The 24,969-nt window shown below is 44.8% G+C and overlaps 3 protein-coding genes across 6 annotated transcripts in view; 2 read left to right on the forward strand and 1 right to left on the reverse strand.

The window, feature by feature from the left end:
* Nucleotides 1–24,969, reverse strand: part of F8 (coagulation factor VIII) — a 144,642-nt gene that overhangs the window by 18,292 nt on the left and 101,381 nt on the right. For 3 of the 4 annotated variants that reach the window (XM_065914954.1, XM_065914953.1, XM_065914955.1), the window contains 8 exons: nucleotides 20,176–20,329; nucleotides 17,539–17,751; nucleotides 16,868–17,096; nucleotides 16,497–16,679; nucleotides 14,211–14,327; nucleotides 13,131–13,202; nucleotides 11,861–11,946; nucleotides 9,185–9,340 (listed from right to left, as the gene is read on the reverse strand). In XM_065914954.1, the coding sequence (XP_065771026.1) occupies nucleotides 9,185–9,340; nucleotides 11,861–11,946; nucleotides 13,131–13,202; nucleotides 14,211–14,327; nucleotides 16,497–16,679; nucleotides 16,868–17,096; nucleotides 17,539–17,751; nucleotides 20,176–20,329 (1,210 nt within the window). Of the gene's footprint in view, nucleotides 1–3,666; nucleotides 3,728–9,184; nucleotides 9,341–11,860; nucleotides 11,947–13,130; nucleotides 13,203–14,210; nucleotides 14,328–16,496; nucleotides 16,680–16,867; nucleotides 17,097–17,538; nucleotides 17,752–20,175; nucleotides 20,330–24,969 lie in introns of those variants that run through there. The other variant, XM_065914956.1, reaches the window with a different exon arrangement.
* On the forward strand, nucleotides 755–1,078 carry H2AB1 (H2A.B variant histone 1). The gene is given in 1 exon segment (XM_065916932.1): nucleotides 755–1,078. A coding segment is annotated over 1 exon segment (324 nt).
* Nucleotides 2,019–6,962, forward strand: F8A1 (coagulation factor VIII associated 1). Its single transcript, XM_065914957.1, has one exon. It carries the CDS (start codon nucleotides 2,074–2,076, stop codon nucleotides 3,166–3,168), a length of 1,095 nt encoding a protein of 364 aa, XP_065771029.1. The 5' UTR covers nucleotides 2,019–2,073; the 3' UTR covers nucleotides 3,169–6,962.

Below are 24,969 nucleotides of genomic sequence, written 5' to 3' on the forward strand. Positions count from 1 at the left end.
ATATGTGTGGTCTAGCCATACAGTGGAATACTATTCAGCCAGGAAAAGGAAAGAAGTGCTGATTTGTGCCACCACGGGCATGGGCCCTATGCTCAGTGACAGCAGCCAGACACAGAAGGCCACCTATTTATTGTATGCCTCCACCTCTAGGAAGTCGACAGAACAGGCCAAGGGCTGTGACAGGAACCTGATGAGTGCTTGCCTGAGGACTACGGGGGTGCGGTGGGGGAAACTGCAGGAAGGGGCAGTGGGGAGTGAGTGCCTGGCCGGTACAGGGGTTTCTCTTTGTGGTGGTGCCAACGTTCTAGACACGGTGGTGATGGTTGCCCAGCACCGCCAGTGTACACTTGGTGCCACTGGGTGGTCTGCTGCCTTCTCTGTACAAAGGTCTCCTCCCGTGGGAAGGGAGCGTTCTGACAAAGGGAGGGTCCAATGGCCAGGGTGAGCAGCATCCTGCCAGCGCCATGTCTTTGCAGGCCCAGGCCTGTGGGGGTGGGGGCATGGGAAATCTTCGACCTCAGGGAGTCTACCTGTCACAGACTGTGCGCCCCGACCAATGAGGGGCCGGCCCGTGGTTGCTAGGATACGGAGTCGAGGTCTGAGAGTACCGGTTGCCTTGAGAGGATGGGACCAGCTGACTCATCCCGCCGCATCTCACTCCACTGCATCTCATCTCACCGCATCTCATCCCACCGCACCTTATCCCACTGCACCGCAAAGCGAGGCCTCAGAGCCAGCGGGCTCAACGGTCAGCATGCCAAGGAAAAGGGGCCGTCGAAGGTCGTCTGGTCGCCGCACCGCCTTCCACGAGCTGTCTTTCTCCATGAGCCACATGGAGCGCCTCCTGCGGGAAGGCCACTAGGCCCAGTGCCTGAGCTCTTCCGCACCCATCCTCCTAGCAGCCATCACGCAGCACCTGACTGCCAAGGTCCTGGAGCTGGCAGGCAACAAGGCCCAGAACAGCGGTCAGAGGTGCATCACCCCAGAGCTGGTGGGCATGGCGGTCCACCACAATGCTCTGCTCAGTGGCTTTTTAGGGATGAAAACCATCTCCCTGGTGGCCCCAGCCCAGCACTAGCTGCTCAACCACACCCGGGTACCCAGCCCCCAGACGGGCCTCCCCCCGGCCCTCGGGTGCCAGGCCTGCTCACTGACCGACTGCACAGTCCGGTGCCTCGGGCCCAGTCATGTTGAATCAATCAAAGTGTTTCAAGACATACGTGTGCGTGCTTCAGTCACTTGGCCTGGGAGGTGGTGGTGGGATGCCTCTCCGGAGAGGTGGGGATCGGGGGTCTGGCTGGAGTGGAGGGGGAATGTTGTGGGTACAGATGGAGTCGGGGATTGCAGGCAGAGGGAGCAGTCGCCCACTGTGACAGCGCATGCGGTGGCCCTGGTGGGAGAGGCTGGCTGTGCTGGGGTTGCAGTGGAGTGGGGTCTGGGGGGAGGCCGGGGAAAGAAGGTTCTCCTGTTGGCTCTGAGCAAGTAGGAGCCAGGCTAAGTCCCCAGAGGGACTGGGGTCCTGGTGGTGACACTCAAGACCGAGAGGGTGACATCGTGGTAGGGTGAAGGTGCCAAGGTGACCAACCGCCCCGAGGCGTGGGATGCAGGGATGGTGGACAGTGTGCTTGACAGGGGTTCCCATGGGGGTAGGGCCTAGATGTGCATGGGGGCAGGGGCCTAGACCGCAAGACTGCAGCGGGATGGGGACTGGGGTGGGCGGGACACAACTCGCATGTATGCAAAGTCGGAATCAGGGTCACGCGGGGTCACCAGGTGACTTTTTGGTCGTGTACCCTTAGAGATGCCTGGAGATGCCCTGTTTGGCAACCTGCGGGAGCAAGCTGTCTCCTAGCAACGGCCAACTCCCCGCCAGGACCCTCTATTTGCATACGGTGCCGGCAGCCAATCACGGCTCAACCTCCGCGCCCGCACTTTTGCATATCACCCCGGCGACGGGAGCGTCTGGGCTGCCGCGCCGGCGCCGTCGCGCAGTGGGCTCGAGCCAGACGCAGGGCACGTCGCCGGTCGCCGCCCAGTTGCGTCAGCACGCCTGGAAGCGCCGAGGCGGCGAAGATGGCTGCTTCTGCGGCCGGCCTGGGCGGCAGGGGCGCGGGCCCAGGGCCCGAACCGGGAGATCTCCTGGCCCGCTATCGTCAGGTGTCCAACAAGCTCAAGAAGCGGTTTCTGCGGAAGCCGAACGTGGCGGAGGCCGGCGAGCAGTTCGCCCAGCTCGGCCGCGAGCTGCGCGCCCAGGAGTGCCTGCCGTACGCGGCCTGGTGCCAGCTGGCGGTGGCGCGCTGCCAACAGGCGCTCTTCCACGGGCCCGGCGAGGCGCTGGCGCTGACAGAGGCCGCGCGCCTCTTTCTGTGGCAGGAGCGCGACGCGCGCCAACGCCTGGCCTGCCCCGCCGCTGCTGGGGAGGCCCTGCAGGCCGCCGCCGCCGCGCTGGGCGCCGCCGTGCGCCTGCACCTGGAGGTCGGGCAGCCGGCCGCGGCCGCCGCGCTCTGCCTCGAGCTGGCGGCCGCCCTGCGCGACCTGGGCCAGCCGGCCGCTGCCGCCGGCCACTTCCAGCGCGCCGCGCAGCTGCAGCTGCCCCAGCTGCCCCTGGCTGCCTTGCAGGCGCTTGGCCACGCCGCGTCCTGCCAGCTGCTGGCGCGGGACTACAGCGGCGCGCTGGCGCTCTTCACGCGCATGCAGCGCCTGGCGCGGGAGCTCGGCGACCCCCCGCCGCAGCCGCCGCCGCCCCTGCAGCCCGCCGCCCCCGCGGCCCTCGCCCTGCCGCTCCCGCCCGGCGCTGGGCCGTCGACTACCGCCGTCCCGGCCGCGCTGGGTGCCTTCACAGACGTGCTGGTCCGCTGCGAGGTGTCCCGCGTGCTGCTGCTGCTGCTCCTGCAGCCGCCGCCCGCCAAGCTCCTGCCGGAACACGCGCACACCCTGGAGAAGTACGCCTGGGAGGCCTTCGACGGCCACGGGCAGGACAGCAGCGGCCCGCTGCCCGAGGAGCTGTTCCTGCTGCTGCAGTCCTTGGTCATGGCCACGCACGAGAAGGACACGGAGGCCGTCAAGTCGCTACAGGTGGAGATGTGGCCCCTGCTGAGCGCCGAGCAGAACCACCTCCTGCACCTCGTTCTGCAGGAAACCGTCTCGCCGTCGGGCCAGGGGATCTGATGAATCCCTGACGGGAACCCAGCTACGATGTGCCTGTTCCCGAAACTCACGCACTGGCCTGCGCGTTTGCGGGAGCATGATAGACCTTGATCCCGGCGCGGAATGTAGTTGACTAAAGTCACATTGTTTCCATAACAGTGGCAGAAAAAAAACAAACCCATATAATAGAATCGGAGGACACAGCTCACGTCACCAGGAATTTCAGCATAAACTTGAGAATCCCTTGGGTCCCTTTCACCCAATTCTCCCCTCACCCCACTTCCCCCCCTTCGAAGGCTCCCCTTTCCCCACATCCTTGTTTCACACAGGATTTATTTGAATAGCTCTGGCTTGGAATTCTAGCTGCATGATTTTTTCATGGTGACTCTGATTCCTTAGCATATTCCGATGTCTACCTGCGCGATCGCCCAGTTCCTCCTTTGTTTCATGCGCCTCATAGGTAGTATTCGTTGGAATCGTGGAATTCATTGTATTCAGTCCTCCGCGGTTGTCACTACAGCCCTCAATCTATGATAAAGCCTTTCTGACACTCCTGACCTGTGGTTTAGATTGATCTCCTCTGTAAAATGGGAATAGCACAAACAGATAGTTCCCTTTTAGATAGTTTCCTTTTAGATCCGAGGTGGACTCATTCACTTGAAATGGACTCTGTGCCTATGAATCTACAGAGATCATTTGCAAAGTGGTCCTTAGATTCAAAGTGTATGTTTTCGGTTCAAACGGGGTGAGCCTGGGAGTAGAGGTGAGGGTGGGGTGAGCTCCAGCGCAAAGGTGTCAGATGTGCACTGGAGTTTTCAGTTGAGGTTGTTCCGAGAGGTCCGGGTAATCCACACGGGCAGGTTTTACTTGTAGTATGGACCCTTCTACAAATCTTCCTTTAACTCAGATATATAAAATCAGCATGCTTCTTTGGTCTAGCGTGATCACGTATATGCCAGACTGTGCCCTTGGTCCCCAAAAGCAGGGTGGTGGTCCATTTTTAAACACTATAGATTTCTGGTCCAAATGATACATGCAAAACTGACTTAACTGTTTTCTCAAATTTTCTTTAGTGTTGAGTGTGATGACAAGAGCTCTTCAGAATATATTCTCATTCTCAGCCATTCAGTTTGGGAAAATGCATCCTTTAGGCTGAAGTTGTAGACAGCACTAATCTTTTGGGGTGAGATTTAAGCACTCAGTTTGGGAATCTATCTTTCTTTTGCATATTTGGTGGGGAGGGGGAATATGTGGAGTGTTGTATGAGATAAGTGCCCTCAAATGGGTCGGACTTTACGGTACTTTTTGTACCTCTATTTCAGCAGTGTGGAAGCAGTGGCTAAGCAAGTATAGGGGAGCCCATTGGAGACAGATGCAGGCACCCCTCCTGTGCTCTCACGTGGCTGCCAGGCAGGTGCCTTCCAAGCCCTGAAAGCCCAGTCCAACTTATTGCCAAGGTGGTGAGGGTGCATGCTCCCTTGTGCGTTTGCTTTTTTTAGGACACTCAGCCCTGGCTGCCTCCCTTATCGTCCTTAGGACAAGAATGCTCAGGAATGAATTATGGAGCGTGCCTGGTGAGAGCATTTGGATTTAGGCACAAGGGAAAACCTCCTTTGTTGTTTAGTCACTAAGTCATGTCTGATTCTTTGTGACCCCATGGACTCTAGCCCCATGAACTTTAGCCCACCAGGCTCCTCTGTCCATAGGATTTCCCAGGCAAGAATACTGGAGTGGGTAGCCATTGCCTTCTACAGATGATTTTCTCAAACCAGGGATGAAATCTTTAATATTTTAAAGATCTTTAATATTGAGCCACCGGCGAAGCCCTTAAAAGCTTGCTTTGAGGGAGTGAGGTAAGGAATTACCACAGAGCCTGGTATTGCATATTCAAGCCTAACTTTAGAAAACATTAAAGACTGTTTTCTGTTTGCCATTGGTTCATTTATGTATCTTCCTCAGACACTTTGTAGCACAGAGAGCTGGGCTAAGGCCACATTTCGGTGATTTTGACAGAATTCTCTTGCTGTATATCATTACCTGATGTCAACATTAACACTGATTTCTAACACAACCAAAGATAAATATTTTAAAAGGACAGGATTATTGTTCTTTTAAACTTGAAAACCAGAGGAAAAGATCTGCATCATTGACACTTTCATTGACAGTTCAAAATTCACATTCAAAATATTATGAAATATTAAAAATAGTGGCCAGTGAAGCAATGATCTTTAAAAGGTGTTGGGTTCTTTTACTTCCTTTATGAGGGACCTCTGTGATGAGACATTGCTTATGAAAAAAAATTTTTTTTTGTATGTGAGTGGTTGCCCAGGTGGTTTCCACCTGGTTTCCTGGGGTTTCCAGGTGGCACAGTGGTAAAGAATCTGCCTGCCAATGCAGGAGATGCAGGAGACTCGGGTTTGATCCCTGGGTGGGGAAGATCCCCTGGAGGAGGAAATGGATACCCATTCCAGTATTCTTGCCTGGAAAATAAAATGGACAGAGGAGCCTGGCAGGCTACAGTCCATGGGGCTGCAAATGACTGAGGGACTGAACATGTGGATGGTACAAAGATTTTTAAACATTTGAGAACCATTATACTGGAGGAAGATGACTAAGACTGAAATGTGTAAATTAATCAGGCATGCTCTGGGATGGTAGAGCTCTGGTTAGTGTGAACTGAAAAGGCATCTATCTCTACTGCCATTAGACTAGACCACCAGTCCAGAAACTTGCTCGGTAGAGGAGATGGAAATATTTCAGTTTTTTCGATCCAACTAAACATTCAGTGACTAATATACTATGACTAAGGGCAGTTTTCCCAGGAATGCAGCACTGAGTTGTGCTGGAGCCAGCTAGGACTAGCTTGTGAGAAGCAATTGTGGCTGTCTGCTCCCAAGTTTGCATTCAGTGACCTTGCATCAGCAGCTGGAAATCAGGTGTGATGGGAAATATTTACATCATGGAAATCAGCAAATGTTACAAATAAAGCCCCTTCCCCTGACTGTCCTCCACTTTGCCCCAGAGCTGGTCGTTAAACGTTCACCAGCCCACCATTGAATGTGAGTATAATTTACAGCAAATAGAATAAATGTGATCGTATTCAAGATGCTGAAAAATCATGTGATGAGATTCTACAGCCTTTCCAAATAAAGTAGAAGCAAGAAAGTTTTTAAATGTGATAAAAAAATATTTGAAACTAACAACATTATTTTAAACAGTGAAATATGGGATCCATTCCCATTAAAGTCAGAAGCAAGAAACACACATTTATAATAAAGATAATATATCTGTATCTATACATATCTATCAAACTGCAGACAAAAGAACAAAGAGCATTTTGCTCACCACCCAAGTCTACAAAGACTGATCTGCTGCAGCTGGTGATAGACAGGGTACTGGGTGTTCAGAGGAAAAGATTAACAGGATAACAGGATGAGGCATTTGTGTGTTTCAGAATTTAAACACTGTATGTTTCAGGAAATTCAAAATGATAACAAGATGCTCTGTGCTTTGGACAGACAGGTCCTTAAGTAGTTAATATGCATTTCAAGAAGAATTGTAATGAACCCTGCTTTTTGCATCTTCCCATACACAGAAAAACAGTATAACCATGAACTTGAAACATCTGTTCTTTGTGAGTAGCAGTAATATTTCACCAAGATGTATGTCTGACTACATGTATGCCTTAACAGCAAAACATGTAACCTAGCTTCCCCTCACCTCTTCAGAGCAGCTCCCAGAGCTATCTGAGAGACTTGTCTCCCAGACTATAGTCCTCAGTAAGACCCTGAATAAAATTTGACTCACAACTCTCACATTGTGCATTTTTCTTTTAGTTGACAACACAATATATACATATTTACGTGTCTGTGTATATATCTCTGATTATACATATATTAATCACAAAAACATTTAGAGTATTATTTTCTGTTTACCAGGACCTGTTAGCACAATCCCCTGGAGAAGGAAATGGCAACCCACTCCAATATTCTTACCTGGAGAATCCCATGGACAGAGGAACCTGGTGGGCTATAGTCCATGGGGTCACAAGAGTCTGACATGGAAGTCAGCATAATGTCTTCCATGTAATGGAGCAGTATGGTGTTCTGTGGGATGTCAAGATATTTGGGGTTCCTAGGGTCTATATTGGACTTCCCTTGTGGCTCAGCTGGTAAAGAATCCACCTGCAATGCGGGAGACCTGGGTTCGATCCCTGGGTTGGGAAGATCCCCTGGAGAAGGGAAAGGCTATCTACTCCAGTATTCTGGCCTAGAGAATTTCATGCGACCATGGGGTTACAAAGAGTCGTACACAACTGAGTGACTTTTACTTCACTTTCAGGGTCTATATTATGATAAGGAACAAAGGATCTGGCATCGCTTTGAGGCATCAACCATAAAGTTCACACTCTTGTTCCCACTTCGTAAATGCAAATCTATTCTGACTTTGGTTGTCAGTGTGAATGAAGAAGAAAGCATCTTCCAGGTCTGTGGTTCCATATCAGGTACCTAGTGCTGTGTTAATGTACTCCAGAGGAGATACCACACTTAGAGTTGTGATTTTTTTTATCACCACCTGACTAAATTTGTGATGATCTGTCATTTTTCCATGACTCATCTGGCTTTTGTTAGTGGCCAAACACTTAGTGGCCTAAGGAGACTAGTCACTAGGTTGGAAGGCAACTATTCCAGGTGGAACAACTGAAAGACTTGTGTGCACAGCAGGGATGACTGCTTCAGAGACTGGGGAAAGGTCGCCTCCTTCAGCAGAGAAGGTTTAGGGCAATTTAGAGGTTTGTGGTTCACAGCCTATGCATGTCTGCCCCAGGTCTCAGAGTTCCACCCGTTTCCACCAGTGCCGTTACCTTAGCATAACAACCATACCAGGGCTGACCATTTAGTTGTGACTGCAACTCTGCAATTCACATGCTCTGCTCCTAGGTTTGGTATAAAGTCCAAGTATCTGCCTATAACCCCAGGACATGGAAGACTCCTCCAGAACTCCATTATTCCATCAAGATTATAAATATATATATGTTCATGGATGTTCTTTGTATATATTCATAACATTTAATTTCTTTTTCCCCTATGTATGCTGAAAAAGAAGATGCATACTCAGTTGTGTCCAACTCTGCAACCCTGTGAACTGGAGCCCGCCAGGCTCCTCTGTCCATGGGATTTCCCAGGCAAGAATACTAGAGTGGGTTGCCATTTTCTTCTCCAGGGGGTCTTCCCACCCCGGGATTGAACCCAAGTTTCCTGCATCTCCTGCATTGCAGGCAGGTTCTTTACCACTGAGCCACCTGGGAAGCCCAGAAATGAAAAGAAGACAGGTCACTCTACTGTCAGATGATGCTAAACTGGTTGCCATAGCAACCAAATGCTACTAAATTCCCAATGCCTTCCTTCCTTACCTGAAATTCATCCTATTGTATCACTGATGACAACCTGAGAAATTGTGATGTCACCACATGTCATGGGTTACTCAACATTCAATCTTCTCCCCAAGTAAGGAATTATACCTGTCTTCCTTGACTATATTAGCAACATAGTCCTGGAATTCATTTGGAGTGTCTGTTTCCTAGGGCTACATAAGAGATCCTTCATGCTACCTTTTTGTCCATAGGTCCATCATCACTCTATTGCCCATGAGTGGAAAATGTTTTTTAGGGGGGCTAAGATGTTGAAGCTGAAACTCCAATACTTTGGCCACCTGACATGAAGAGCTGACTCATTTGAAAAGACCCTGATGCTGAGAAAGATTGAAGGTGGGAGAAGAAGGGGACAACAGAGGATGAGATGGTTGGATGGCATCAATGACTCAATGGACATGAGTTTAGGTTAACTCTGGGAGTTGGTGATGGACAGGGAGGCCTGGTGTGCTGTGGTTCATGGGGTCGCAAAGAGTCAGACACGACTGAGTGACTGAACTGAAGTTTCTAGAAACTGTGAGTGTTTGTTCCATTTCAGATTGCTGAAATCTGTCAAAAGCTCCTCAAAAGATTCAAGCATTCTCTTGAAAAGGACTAATTACATACCATTAAGGTCCCGGTGGAGTTCCCCCGATAACCCTGCCACCGCTGTCCATCGAGGCTGTACATGATGATAAACTGAGAGATGTACAGGCTGGAGAACTTCTGCCGGGCACCCTGAGTCAGGATGCTGTGAATAATCATCGGCACCAACAGATCCACCTACCAATGAAAGCAACACTTGATTTTACATAGAGGTATGTGCCGTATTCTGAAATGATTTCTCTGCTTAAGAAGAATCTACCTCGATAGAAGCCCAGTATTCCCTTGGAGGTGCAAATGCAACAGAAACCAGTGTGGAAATGTAGATGTGTGGGAAGCTGTGGAATCAATGACAGGAAATGTGTTCACTGAGTCCTCAGGCCACGTCCTGACAAAGGAAGTCACTTTGGAATCACTTAGCCCCACTTTTCTCTACACACATCCTTAGTGCTGCACACCTGGACCCCATAGCAGGTGTCTCCCTGACACACCAGCTTCTGGCTGGACAAAGCCACTTGCCTTCTCTGTCCCCAGACTACCCCCCTCCCACCATCACTGTCAGTGCTAAATTACTGTCCCTCCTGCAAGTGTTAGTGCAGAAACTCTTTCTCCTGGTTACCCTTTCCTGACTCATGCAGAGAACTTTTGGGTGGCTTCTTTTCTGCTTCCAGTCCACTTTGTATCTAATTTCATTATAGTAAATTATTGCACCGCACTGTAAACTTTTTTTTTGCTTTTTGCCTTCCTCGTTAGACTGAGATCCTGAAGGCAATAAGCCTGTCTGAATCACCTAACCTCTTTGTGTCTCAATTTCTTGTTCTGTACAGTGAAGGTAATAATGGTATTTATCTCAAAATGTTACCAGAAGGATTACAGAGTTAATACATGTAATGTGCTGAGTTCACTGCTGGCGCATACTAAACATGTAATATGTTAGGTTTTACAGTCTCTCTAGCCCCGGCACCTAACATGGGATCTGATGGAATATCGATCCTTACTAGTAAGGAATGGTTGGGTCTGAAAGAAGGGGGCATGGGTCACATAAGCATTACAGGAATTTTAATATCAGTTGGTACCCTAATTTCTCGCAGATGCCTGGCACACTCAGCTAAGACTGGTCTGGACTCTTGTACTTAATGACAGTCTTTCTCAGTTGACTCTAAGCTCTATCTATACATCATTCATTCATTCATTCATCAAAGAATATATTTTTAGCATTTGTTATATGTCAAGCACTCTTCTAGGAGAAGGAAATGGCAACCCACTCCAGTATTCTTGCCTGGAGAATTCTGTGGACAGAGGAGACTGTCCATAGGGTCACTGTAGACAGAGGCTACAGTCCATAGGGTCACAAAGGGTCAGATACGACTGAGTGACTGAGCACAAGCACTGTTCTGGGTACTAGCAACAGAGTCATGAACAATAAAAAAAGCCCTTCCCTCATGGAACTTACACAGAGAAGGAGAAGGGTGTGAAAGGAAGGTGGTGTGTTTGAACATTAGTCCTGACTGCTTACAGGTTGACATAACATTTTTGGATATGTTGGATTAAAGAAAATTACAATTTTTTTTGGCAGAGCCACATGGCCTGCAGGATTTTAATTCACTGACCAGGGATTGAACTTGGGCCCTTGGCAGTGAAAGCACTCAGTCCTAACTACTGGATCACCAGGGAATTCCCGAGAAGATGTATTATTAAAATGAATTTAACATGTTCCTATTTTAATGCAGCTATTAGAAAACAGAAAATTACACATGTGGTTTGCATTTGTGGTTCACATGATATTTCTGTTGGCCAGCGCTGCTCCAGAGGACATGGGGAAGGAAAAAAAAAATCAAAGACTGAGTCACTGAAAAAAAAAATTGAGTTAACCTAAGGACACTTTCAGTAATGACTCCAAGTTGGTTGACCAGATTTGGCCTAACTTTATCAGGTGTTTCTTACTACTCTGTGTAGAAGGTGTAGAATTTGTGAAGAAGACAGCTTTTTTAGAAAAGGAAGAAGCCACATTTTCTTGTGTTGTGGGACCGGGGATTGAGCCATTTGTTTTTGTGTTACCATGAAGGAATTGGAGGACTCAAGGATACCTAGGCAATTGAAGACATCTAAAAAGAGAATATGCGGTCTTTGGAGGTGGTAAATTCGATGTTATAGAAAAATATTCAGAGATTCTAATCCCAGTAGAAAGATTAAAAACACAGTGTAGGACTTCCCTGCTGGCGCAGTGGTAGACTCTGCCTGCCAGGTCAGGGACATATGTTTGATCCCTGATCCTTGAAGATCCCACCTGCCTCAGGACAGCTAAGCCCATGAGCCATAACTACTGAGGCTTGTGCTTTAAAGCCTGGGAACCAAAACTACTGAAGTCGGTGCTCTGCCACAAGAGAAGCCACCACAGTGAGAAACTTGCACGCAACTAGAGAGCAGCTCCTGCTTGCCACAATTAGAGAAAAAACTGCACAATGAAGACCCAGTGCAGCAAAAGTAATTGAAAAACAAAACACAGTGCACTCAGTTCTATTCCTGAGTCTTTCAGTCCTGACTCTTTTGGTACAAATCATAAGCCACTCTGTTCTTCAGTTCTTTCCTCATCTATTACTTGGGATTTGATGAAAATGACTTAGGCAGGAAAGAGGTATAAAAGGCATTGAGCTTGCCAAAGGAATGTGTGATGTGATGGAATGCAATGCATTTTCTAACCTTGATCCAAGGAGAGGGATCCTTGGTGCTCCAGGCATTGATTGATCCAGAATAATGAAGTCTGGCCAGCTTTGGGGCCCACTGTCCTTTGCTCGAGAAAGGGAAGAGAGATTAGATTCAGCTGGGTTGGTCCTGAACACGTAGGGATAAAATTACTCTCTTGAGAAAGGCTAATCCTAGCTGTGAAGACAAAGGTATAAAGCAGAGTAGAATCAATGACTACTGAAGTGTTTGGCTTGTCCTTCTTGTCTATTTTATTTTCTAAACTTTAGTAAGTTTGTTGATTGTTTGTACCTGTAGTTAGCTAATATTAATGTGTCACCAGTACCATCAATTAATATTATTTCTCTATTACATAATCTATGTTCACTGGAGAAAAATTAGAAATAAAAAGAAAACATAAGTTAAAAAAATAAAAGAAGTATAAAACATCATCCACCCAGAGAAAAATAGTACTATTTTGGTATATAACTCTCAAATATCTTTTTCAAATGTTTTTTACCCCTCTAAAATGGAGTTTGGCAAACTTTTTTTCTGTAAATAATTTAGCCTTTATCATCTGGTGTTGTGACATATAAATGCTGTTATAGAGTGAAAGCTACAGAGACTTCCCTGTACCTCAAATGGTACAGAATCTGCCTGCAATGCAGGAGACCAGGGTTCAATCCCTGGGTGGGGAAGGTCCTCTGGAGAAGGGCATGGCAATCCACTCCAGTATTCTTGCCTGAAGAATCCCATAGACAGAGGAGCCTGGCAGGCTACAGTCCATGGGGCTGCAGAAAGTTGGACATGACTGAGCAACTAACACACACACACACAGTGAAAGTGCCCACAGATAGTTGTAAATGAACAAATGTGGCTTCTTTATGAACACTTGAATTAGAATTTCATATAATTTTCACATGTCATGAAATATTATTCTTCTTTTGTTTTTTCCCTAATCATTTAAGAATAGAAAAAGAATTCTTAGCTTGAAGGCCATACATAATCAGGTGATGAACTGAATGTGACCTGTGGGCTACAGTTTGAGGAAAATGCAGCTTCTTGCTACAGTGAGGAGAATGGATTGAAGGGAAGCCACGTGAAAGGCAGGCAGGACATTTAAAGAGGCAGAGGCATTACTTGGGTGAGAAGAGAAAATAGATTGAGAGGCACCTATGGAGTAGAATTTATAGAAGCATGAAGATGGATTGTTTATCTGAATCTTTCCAACAGAAATAAAAAAACATATAATCAGCTCAGTGCTTTGAGAGAAAGGAATACTGTTTACCATATTGTCCTGAAGCTGTAATCTGAAAATCTCTAATACGTCCAGAAGCCATTCCCAGTGGAATTTGACACTCTGAAATCAAACCAGGGGAGCACAATCATTAGAAGTGCAGAAATAGAACTTCACAAATGCAGGTCAATGAGAACACCAAGAAATGCTCATATTTTTTAGTACATGGCAAGGACTGGATGCAAGATTTTTATTGTACTATCTCATTTAATTAGTTCCAACAGGAAGGCACTAGACCTACTCAGATTTTGCAACTGAGTAAAGCAAAGACATTACTTTGCCAACAAAGGTCCGTCTAGTCAAGGCTATGGATTTTCCAGTGGTCATGTATGGATGTGAGAGTTAGACTATAAAGAAAGCTGAGCGCTAAAGAATTGATGCTTTTGAATTATGGTGTTGGAGAAGACTCTTGAGAGTCCCTTGGACTGCAAGGAGATCCAACCAGTCCATCCTAAAGGAGATCAGTCCTGGGTGCTCATTGGAAGGACTGATGTTGAAGCTGAAAGTCCAATCCTTTGACCACTTGAGGCGAAGAACTGACTCACTGGAAAAGACCCTGATGCTGGGAAAGATTGAAGGTGGGAGGAGAAGGGGACGACCGAGGATGAGATGGCTGGATGGCATCACCGACTCAATGGACATGAGTTTGAGTAAACTCCGGGAGTTGGTGATGGACAGGGAGGCCTGGCGTGCTTCAGTCCACGGGGTCACAAAGAGTCAGACACGACTGAGCGACTAAACTGAACTGAAAACTAGGGTTCATACATAAGTAGACCAGTGTTTCTCTTCATGTTGAGGATTAAAACTCAGCTTCTTCCAGATGATATTTGAGAGTTACACTTTGTAACAGAACCAAAATTAAGCTTCAAAATTTGCTCCTGGAGCTCTTGGGACTTCAGTGTTAAAGCGTTCAAAGAATCAAGCAGATCCGCCCTCCTCTGAGGACTCTGATTTCTGCCCGCAATATTCATTTTAGATTTGGTAAATTTGGTAGTGAGCTTGTATGTAGTTCTTGGCAAAGGCCACCCTTCAAGGGAGGTGGAAAGTGGTCAAGTGCCCAGTGCCACTCACCCTTGCTGTACACCAGGAAGAGAGTGCTCATCCCAGCTTGTAGGTGCTCGCCAATAAGACATTCTATTCGCCATGTCCCAACCTTGGATGGTAGCATTTCCACCGTCTCAAAGACACCTTAGCAAAACCAGAAGGCAGAAAAGTGACTTCCTTTCACCAAAATGGGCATAAGATACATCAGCTTATGCAGAACATCAGAGGAGATCTAGCCAATTCAGTTGCACCACTCTTTGACCCAAAGTGCCTGTGATGTAACCCCTGAGGCTGGAGACACTGGATGTGAAGTTCTGACCCTGGGGAACAGGAGAGAAAGGGTACCCAGACGCTTCGGGGGTGGAGGTGGGAGAAAGCTACTGCATTAGGACTGGCCTGCACTCTCAAGGCTTGGCAGAGCCAGAGGTGGATTTCGACACGATGTGGGCTCCCTGCCTTGATGAGTAAAGTAACCCCAGGAGCAAGAAGCTGAAGGTGAAGGCTGAGGGGCTGAGGGCTGAGTGACAAGTGACATTCCAGAATAAAGGTGGAACCAAACAAGTCAAGAGGATTTCATGTAAGAGGGTCCTCCAAAGGAGTTTCTGCAGAGCCCCTGTAAGTACCCCACCAGAAAAGAGTCCTCTTTAAATATCTGCCGGGCTTCCCTGAGAGCTCAGTTGGTAAAGAATCCGCCTGCAATGCAGGAGACTCCGGTTCGATTCCTGGGTTGGGAAGATCCGCTGGAGAAGGGTTTGGCTAGTCACTCCAGTCTTCTTGGGCTTTCCTGGTGGCTCAGCTGGAAAAGAATCCGCCTGCAATGCAGGAGACCTGGGTTCGATCCCTGGGTTGGGAAGATCCCCTGGAGAAGGGAAAGGCTACCCATTCCAGTATTCTGGCCTGGAGAATCCCATGTACTATATAGTCCATGGGGTCACAAAGAGTCGGACATGACTGAGCGACTTGCACTTTGGCTTTTCACTTTCACTTTAAATATCTGCCAGGTGCAGACAATGGTGCTATCCCTTACCTCTCCCCACTCCATGCTACAATTCAAAGCCGCAACCAGCCAGGGTTGGAGGGGGAAGCATAATAAGCATAAGAAGCAGATACTGAAGTTAAAATCAAGTTCTGAAGCTAAAGGCTAAATTAGTGATCTGGAAGAGAAACCTAAGGACATAATGCAAAAAGGCAAGCAAACAGTAGGAAATGAGGGAAACTGAGTCATAGAAGATGAAGAAGTCCAAGACTTTTCTAATGAAAGTTCTGCAAGGAAAGAAAACAAAGGTGGGGGGTGGCAATCAGAGAAATGATAAGGAGAAAAATCCCCTAAAGCTTAAGAATGAAATGCATGATTACAGAGCGAAAGGGCCCGCTGAGTGCCAAAGCAGAGCACTTGTCATGAAATCCAGAAGGAGGTGCCTCTTGCTGAAAATCTAGAATAAAACCTTATAAAAGGAAATTCAGAATTTTGATGAAGAATGGAATTTCTGCAGCAGTCCACTTGTTACGAATCCATGCTTCCATTTCATGGGGCAGAGGTTCCATCTCTGGTCAGGGAACTAAGATCCAGCATGGTGTGTGGCACAGCCAAGAAAAAAGGGGAAATTTTTTTTTTGATTAATGTGTTGAAGTGGACGTTATGATGTCTGACTTGAATTTTCTTTGTGATGTGAAGTGACTGCAGGTCTGTTCATACTTAAGAGCCAGCAAGAAAAGTCACTGAGCTTATCAGAATTTTTACACAGAAACAGAAGTTTACTTCCACTATTAAACCTGTTTTTTTTCTTCCTTCTTTTTTGCCTGCACTGTGAGGTATATGGGAGTTTAGTTCCCTGATTGAAACTGTGCACCCTGGAGTAGAAGCACTGAGACCTAGCCACTGGATCACCAGGGAAGTTCAGAACCTGTTTTAAAGGAACATTGGAGAACTAAGATGATATTCTGTTTTGATCAACAGTGGGAGCAGTGTTTAATCAAAATATGGTCTTCATACATAAACCAATTACTCTTTGGGAATCACTCATTGGTGATTCCAATTAGTGACTGGAACCAATCACTATTGGTGCCCTGTGGGATTCGAATTGGGAGAAAAATCATCTTTTCCTAGGAAAGTGCTGGGACATCAATTGTCCATTGATTCTGCTCTGTTTCCTTTATAGCACATTATCTGTATTTGAAATGATCATGTTCGTTTGCTAAGTTCTTTATGATCTCTCTGCTTTGTTAAAGGGACATATCCCCAGGGCCTAGACCTTGAAAGGAGCTCCTCAGCAAGCACTGGAAGTTGAAGACAGAGCACAAACTGGTTTGTACCTGGGTAGAGATTGTAGACTGCCATTTTATACTCCTCTGTTTTTCGCACAGTGAACACGTGGCCACTGAAATGAATGGAGTGGATATTTTCATTGCTGCCCATGCTGAGCAGATACCACCTAATCCTTTGATGCTGAGCCATGACTAAGCCAGGGAGTGTATCCATCACATAGCCATTGATTGCTGGAGAAAGAACACAGAGAAAGCTGTTAACGTCTATTGTGCCAGGGTCTTTCCCTCCATTCCAGCCAAGAGGATGGATTCCTAGGAAGACTGCACTCTCATCCATATACTCTCAAATTGTACAACATCCCAGCCTCAAGCTCCAGGCTCACTTCACGGCAAATGAGATTTGTGTGTGGACAGTTTACCATGGAAGCGATACTTTTCTTGAAAAGTAGGGTCATCCAGCTGGACATGGCAGGGCGCCCCGCAGTTCCTTGCCATGTTTTCAGCAAAGTACCAGCTCTTGGTTTCATCAAAAATGGTGAAAAACAGAGCGAATTCCTGTACTGTCACTTGTCTCCCATGAGCAGCACTTAGTGTGTCTGCGCGGCAGATCAGAATGGGGCCAATCAAGCCTGAGTGCACATCTTTTTCCTGAAAGGAAAGACACTAGTTCTAGGCGTGAACATTAATTCTCTCACTTAGGAACCAGAGGGGATTTCTCATCAGCTTTTATGACCCCCACCCCATTCCGCAGCTTCCCACAGGACAGTTCTTCCTCTTTAGTGGATTCCTGGGTGATATGTCTAAAACATAAATATGCTGACACCTCCCCTATTGAAAACTTCCCATTATGCTGGGGATAAATACCACACTTCTTAGCAGCTGACACGAAGACCTGTTCTTTTTTTTTTTTTTTTAACACTTTACTTTTTGGCTGCACCTCAGGGCATGTGGGATCTCAGTTCCTGACCAGGGATTGAAACTGTGTCCCCTGCAGTGGAGGCACAGAGTCTTAACCATGAGACTGCCAGGGAAGTTCTGAGACCCTTTCTTTCAAAGCAGGAAAGGACCAGCACAAAGGAGCCCTGCTTACCAGATCAACGTCAGAAAAGTAAGCCCAGGCTTTGCAGTCAAACTCATCTTTGGTGGGTGCCATATGGTGCTGCACTTTCCAAAAGTAGCTTTGGGTTTCATTAGGCTTGACAAACTTTTTTCGAGGTTCTGCTCCTTGTCTCTGATCTCCACTATAAGAAATAAGGCTAGAATAGAAGGAGTAGGAACGAGAGGCCTGGTTTTTGAAAGTTACCTGCAGAGCAAGAGAAAAAAAGGCAAGTATTATGTTTTAGGATCTTGTAAAGTTTTTAGATCCCTAATAGCAATGCCGACTTCCCTGTGGCTCAGATGGTAAAGCGTCTGCCTGCAATGCAGTGTGCAGGGAGCCGGCCTGAACGTACAGGCCCCTTACGGCTCTAAGAGAGAACAAAGGGTGGTCTCTCTTTGTCCTGCCACCCCTTCTTGTTAAAGTACAGACTGGCATTTATCTCCTTCAGGGAAAAAACACCGGTGACCTTTTGCCTGTTTTTCTGGTGCTGATAAACTCATCATGCTCGAAACCTGTTTTCCATCTAGATGTTCTATTGATGAAGCCTGTTTTCTATCTAATGTTCTATTGATCTTAATCATGTTGGGCGCTAGGGTAATTAATGCTTTACTGATCTTGAGTGTGGGAATTTAAAACATCTGTAGCTCTGCACATATGCAAACCCTCGATCTATTCTTAGTAACTCCTGTTAGCGTATATATAGGCGTGGTATTTTCCAATAAAGTTGGCGGAGTCAGATGCAAGCAGACTCCGTCCCTCTCAACCCCATCTTTCTCTTTCTGAGTCTTATTTTTCCTAGGTACTCTGGTAATTGCGTTCTCGCCCAGTTCGTTTGCCGGCAGGCTCCGGCAGCAGTGGACCCAGGTTTGATCCCTGGGTTGGGAAGATCCCCTGGAGAAGGAAATGGCAACCCACTCTAGTACTCTTGCTTGAAAAACTCCATGGACTGTCGCCTACATAGACTGTCACCTGAAGAGTCTGGTAGGTGACAGTCCATGGAGTTACAAAGAGTTGGACACAACTGAGCAACTTCACGACATGACTTCATGAATAGCAATGCCTATTTAGGGGGTGTTATCCAGGTTTTCAATGCTTGGAGGAATCGGTATGTTATTAGAACCCAAATCTAAAGATCTGTGAAAGAAACTGAGACATTTTTCATTTCCACAGTCTTTAAGACATGAACTCACAGTTACAAAGGAGAAAATTGCTAAATCCTTAAATTCTAAAGTAAAAGAGAAAATATGACCATAGGGGTTTTAAGGGACCATAACCCCAGGAACTGATGCTCTTAAAGTTCTTCATGACAAATTCCAGGATTTATATTGCATATGTATTACATATGTATTTGTATTATATATGTATTACATATGCTCTGTATACAAGACTTTTTTTTCAAATTAAAAAGTTATACATTTTCATGGGACGTATGGAAAGTAAAATAAAATTCAAGTCAGAAAAAATTCACTCACAATCCTATAATTTTAGATCCTTCTATATCCTTCCTGTAAACAGTCAGTTGGGACAATGGATGACTGTTTCTAGAAAAAAATAATACTACCTTGATCTTTGGCTCATACAGTGCACCAAAGCAAATTCTAGTCTACAGGAATTATTGTTGGATTAAAAAGCTAAATGTTAAGAAATTAAACTGTAAAAGAAAGTTGAAGAAAGTACAGGTGATTTTAAGAAAATAAATCTCTGTATAGGGAAGGATTTTTATAAACATAAAAGCTATCAAAATGTCATAAAGGAAAGATTTATGGGTTACTACCTAAAACTTCAAACATTTTATTTTAAAAATCACTATATATAAAATTGGGCTTCCCTGGTGGCTCAGAGAGTAAAGAATCTGCCTGCAATGTGGGAGACATGGGTTTGATCCTTTGGTTAGGAAGATCCCCTAAAGGAGGGCATGGCAACCCATTCCAGTATTCTTGCCTGGAGAATCCCATGGACAGAGGAGCCTGGCAGGCTGCAGTCCACGGGGTCAGACATAATATATATAAAATTAAAAGGAAATAAACTTGGAAAAATACTATTCACTAAAATGACCAATGATCATTAATATATCAATGATTTATAATATATATGGTAATACAAATTAACAAGAAAAGCATTCACTCCAAAAATTTCAACTATGCAAAGAACATTAACAGAGAATTTGTTAGAGAAAGTCTTAAAAATGTTCCTGTACATTTCACTTCTGGAATTTTATCCTGGGGAAAGAGTTGTGATAACATCATTACTTAAACAGTGAAAAAAAAGAAACTATCTAAAAGGTTGTTCAAAGAAAAACATTTAAATAAACCATAAAATCATATAATGAGCTAATATTCTTTCACCTGAAAAACATATGTAGTGTTTTAATAACATAAGAAATGTTTATGATATTTATTTTTAAAAGAAGTAGAATGATGAATTGTATAATTTTTAATACATAAAGAGAATACATAAGAGAAACATAAGAACATACAGAAAAATGATAATTATGGGGTTATTTTTCAATTTTCTTATCTTCTATACTTTAAACCTTTTAGAAAGTGTGAAAGCAGTGTTTTTATAATCAGAAATTTAAAAAAACATATATGGATCATTTTTCTTGTAATTCCATTGTCCTCAACTTACCATGATATTGTCTTCCACTTCTGCTCTTATGTATGGTCCCAAGAGTCCCAGGTGTTCATTCAGTTGTCCACGGTATACGGCTTGAGTAAAGGAGCCATCAGTAAATTCCTCGAATACCACCTTTTTGAACTGAGGGACTCCTCCATTCTGAGACCTGGTGAAAAAAAATCAGAGGAAAAATTGGAAGTGTCATGGGGAGGGGAAGGGATAAAGAGGGACTAAAGATAACTTCTAGGTTTCTGATTTGGGCAAATGAATGGATGGTGATGCAATTCATTGAGCTGGAGAACCCTAGAGGGGTAGGTTGGGGTATACAGTTTGGATACATATGATTTATACTGGCAAATACACAGAGATCAGGAGTCCAGAAAAGGGGTCTGGATGAAGATCATCCATATTTAGGTGGTATCCAAATCTTGCAATGTGTGTTAGTCACTCAGTCATGTCTGACACTTTGCAACCCCATGGACTGTAGCTTGCCAGTCTCCTCTGTCCATGGAATTCTCTAGGCAAGAATACTGGAGTGGGTTGCCATTTTGTTCTTCAGGGGATCTTCCTGACCCAGGGATCAAACCTGAGTCACCTGCATTGCAGGTGGGTTCTGTACTGTCTGAGCCACGATGGAAGCCCTTACACATGCAAGTGGCTTATCACAGTAGTCAGTTTTGTTATGTCCTCGTCTTACTTGACATCTAAGTAACATGTTCCATAGTTAGTCACTCTGTCCCCCTTCACATACTCTTTTCAGGCTTCTGTAGTATGTGAGATCCATGAAAGCAGGGGGGTTTGTCTGTTTTGTCCACTGGTGTACTCTCAGTCACTGGAACACATGCCTGGCACATAGTAGGTGCTCAGAACCCAGAGGAATCGGGTGGAGAGGGAGGTGGGAGGGGGGATTGGGATGGGGAATACGTGTAAATCCATGACTGATTCATGTCAATGTATGACAAAAACCACTACAATATTGTAATTAGCCTCCAACTAATAAAAATAAATGGAAAAAAAGAAAAGAAAATATATGTTGAATGTTGAATGGATGTAGGGTTTATAAATATATTCTAAATATGAGAACCTCAGTGTTCAGTCCTTGGGCCACTTTTCTTTACTTTTTAAAAATTCTTAAAATTGTGAACTTAAAGTGCATGAAATATAAATGCTTTTGGTACAAAAATGCAACCACTACCAAGATCAAGAACTTTGCCAGAAGCCCAGAAGACTCACTGTTATCTGCCTTTCCAATCACATCCTTTCTGTTCCCACTAAAGGTAAACCCCATTCTGATGTTTATAATTCTTTCATTTTGTTCATAATTGTACCAATTATGTCTACATATCTAAAGCATATCGTTTATCTTTGCCTGTTTTTGAAGTATGCAAATGGAATCATATTGCATACATTCTTTAGTTTCTGGCTTCTTTTACTGAGCATTATAGTTGTGATTCATCTACACTGTGTGTAGTTACAGTTTGTTCATGTGTATTGTTGTATAGTATTCCATTCTGTAAATATAACACAATCATGGGCACTGGAGTTGTTTGTAATTTTTGGTGCTTATACATAGTCCTGCTGTGAATCTTCAAATACACGTCTTTTGGTAAACATATATATGCATTTTTGTTGGGCACATATCTAGGAGTGGAATTGCTGGTATGCATATGTTCAGCTTTGGTAGATACTGTTGTTGTTTAGTCTCCAAATCATATCTGACTCTTTTTGCAGTCCCCTGGACTGTAGCCCGCCACACTCCTCTGTCCATGGGATTTCCCAGACAAGAACACTGGAGTGGGTTGCCATTTCCTCCTCCAGGGGATCTTCCTAAACCAGGGATTGAACCTGTGTCTCTTATGTCTCCTGCATTGGCAGGTGAGTTCTTTACCATTAGTGCCACCTGGGAAGCCCAGGCAGATACTACTACACTGGTTTCCCAAGTGGTTGTATCATTTTCCATTTTCATCAGCAATGTATGAGACTTCCATTTGCTCCAAATCTTCATAGACACTTGATATTGATTGTGTTTTTGCATTTGGGGCCATTCTAGTGGTTAGATAGCAGTGTGTGTGGTTTTGTTTTCCATTTCCTGGTTAATAATGAGGTTAATTAAGCATCTTTTTGGGTAGTAGCCATTTGGATCTCTTTTGTGGTACCTACACAATCCTGGTTTTTTTTTTCTTATATTTTGCCAATTTTTCTATTGAGTAATCTAATTTTTTTCTTATTGATTCAAAGGAGTACTCTATATTTTCTTGATGCAAGTCTTTGATGGTCTTTTGTGCTGTAAACATCTTTCCTTCTGTGGTTAATTTTTCCTTCTCTGGTTAATTTTTCATTCCCTTTTTGTTATCTCTTGAGGAGAATAAGCTTGTAATTTTAATGTAGTGAAATTTATTTAAAATTTTCATAGTTAATTATTTTTGTATCTTGATATCAATTCTCTTTCTTTTCTTACCCTGACATTGTTGAGATATTCTCTTATTTTTTCTTTCTAAGAGATTTATGGTTTAAATTTATATTTAGACTTGGAACCCACTGTGAGTGGATTTTTGAGCGTGGTATGAATTAGGGATCTAATTTAATGTTTCTTCATATGGATATCAAATATTTCCAGCACATTTGTTGAAAACTGCTCTTCTGTGACACCTTTTTCATAAGTCAATTGCGTATATAAGTGTGAATCTAGTTTTGCATTTCCTATTCTGTTTCACTGACTGATTTGTTTACTCCTATGCCAATTATTACTCTCAGTTCAGTTCAGTTGCCCAGTTGTGTCTGACTCTTCATGACCCCATGGACTGCAGCACACCAGGCTTCCCTATCCATTGCCAACTCCTGGAGCTTGCTCAAACTCTTGTCCATCCAGTCAGTGATGCCATCCAGCCATCTCATCCTCTGTCATCCCCTTCTCCTGCCTTCAGTTTTTCCCAGCATCAGGATCTTTTCCAATGAGTCAGTTCTTCACATCAGGTGGCCAGAGTATTGGAGCTTCAACTTCAACATCAGTCCTTCCAATGAATATTCAGGACTGATTTCCTTTAGGATTGACTGATTTGATCTCTGTGCATTCCAAGGGACTCTCAAGAGTTTTCTCCAACACCATAGTTCAAAAGCATCAATTCTTCGGTGCTCAGGTTTCCTTATGGTCCAGGTCTTACATTACCATAGCTTTAAAATAAGTCTCAATGTGTTATACAGCAATTCCTCCAATCTTGTTCCTTTTCTCCAAGAGGGTCTTGGTTAGGGACTTCCCTGGTACTCCAGTGTTTTAACTGCTTCAGTGTTCAGTACAGTATTGAATAGAAGTGATGATAATGAAAAGTGGTGATGTGTTCCTGATATCTAAAGGAAAGCTTTCAATGGATCAGCATTAAATATGATGCTTGGTATACATTTTTGTAGATACTCTTTCTCAAGATACAATAATCTATTTCTATTTTACATATATGACACCTTATATATATTTGTAATGAATTAAAATTTCTTGTTTTGTGGCACAGCATATGATCTACTTTATTAAATACTCCATGTGAACTTCAAAAAATGTTAAAGCTGCACTTGCTGGGTGTGATTTTTTTTTTACTTTATTTATTTATTTTTGGCTGCTCTGGGTCTTCACTGCTGCTTATATGCTTTCTTTAGTTTTGGAGAGTGGAGGCTACTCTCTAGTTGCAGTGTGTGGGCTTCTCATTGCAGTGGCTTCTTTTGTTGTGGAGCATGGGTTCTAGAGCATGGGCTCAGTAGTTGTGGTACATGGGCTCAGTCGCCCCAAGGAATGTGGAATCGTTCCAGACTGGGGTAGAACCCATGTCCCCTGCATTGACACATGGATTGTCAACCACTGGACCACCAGGGAAGTCCCTGGATGTGCTTTGTTAATTATGTTCAAATCTTCTACAACTGATCCTTGACAAACAAAGGGATTAATCTGAGTATAATTTATAGTTAGCCCTCTCTATCCTTGGTTCCTTGGTATCTAAGGATGCAACCAATCTCAGACTGTGTAGTACTGTAGTATTTACTACTAAAAAATACATTCATTTAAGTTGACCCTCTTAGTTCAAACTGGTGTTGTTTAAGAGTCAACTTCTTTACTGATGTTCGGGACATCAGTTCAGTTCAGTCGCTCTATTGTGTCCTTCTCCTTGTGACCCCATGAGCTGCAGCACGCCAGGCCTCCCTGTCCATCAGCAACTCCTAGAGTTTACCCAAACCCATGTCCATTGTGTCAGTGATGCCATCCAACCATCTCATTCTCCATCATCCCCTTCTCCTCCTGCCTCAATCTTTCTCAGCATCAGGGTCTTTTCAAATGAGTCAGCTCTTCTCATCATGAGGTCAAAGTATTGGAGTTTCAGCTTCAACATCAGTGCTTCCAATGACATTTCCTTTAGGATGGACTGGTTGGATCTCCTTGCAGTCCAAGGGACTCTCAAGTGTCTTCTCCAACACCACAGTTCAAAAGCATCAATTCTTTGGTGCTCAGGTTCCTTTATAGTCCAACTCTCACATCCATACATGACTACTGGAAAAACCATAGTCTTTACTAATGGACCTTTGTTGGCAAAGTAATGTCTCTGCTTTTTAATATGCCATCAAGATTGGTCATAACTTTCCTTCCAAGGAGTAAAGGTCTTTTAATTTCAAGGCTGCAGTCACCATCTGGAGTGACTTTGAAGCCCCCAAAAATAAAGTCTGCCACTGTTTCCGCATCTATTTGCCATGAAGTGATGGGATCGGATGCCAGGATCTTAGTTTTCTGAATGTTGAGCTTTAAGCCAACTTTTTCACTCTCCTCTTTCA

This window comes from Muntiacus reevesi, chromosome X (assembly GCF_963930625.1).
Source record: "Muntiacus reevesi chromosome X, mMunRee1.1, whole genome shotgun sequence".
Classification (NCBI taxonomy): domain Eukaryota; kingdom Metazoa; phylum Chordata; class Mammalia; order Artiodactyla; family Cervidae; genus Muntiacus; species Muntiacus reevesi.

Excerpts from the sequence above, each read along its gene's own strand:
- F8A1 (XM_065914957.1), top strand. The coding sequence starts at position 2,074 with ATGGCTGCTTCTGCGGCCGGCCTGGGCGGCAGGGGCGCGGGCCCAGGG.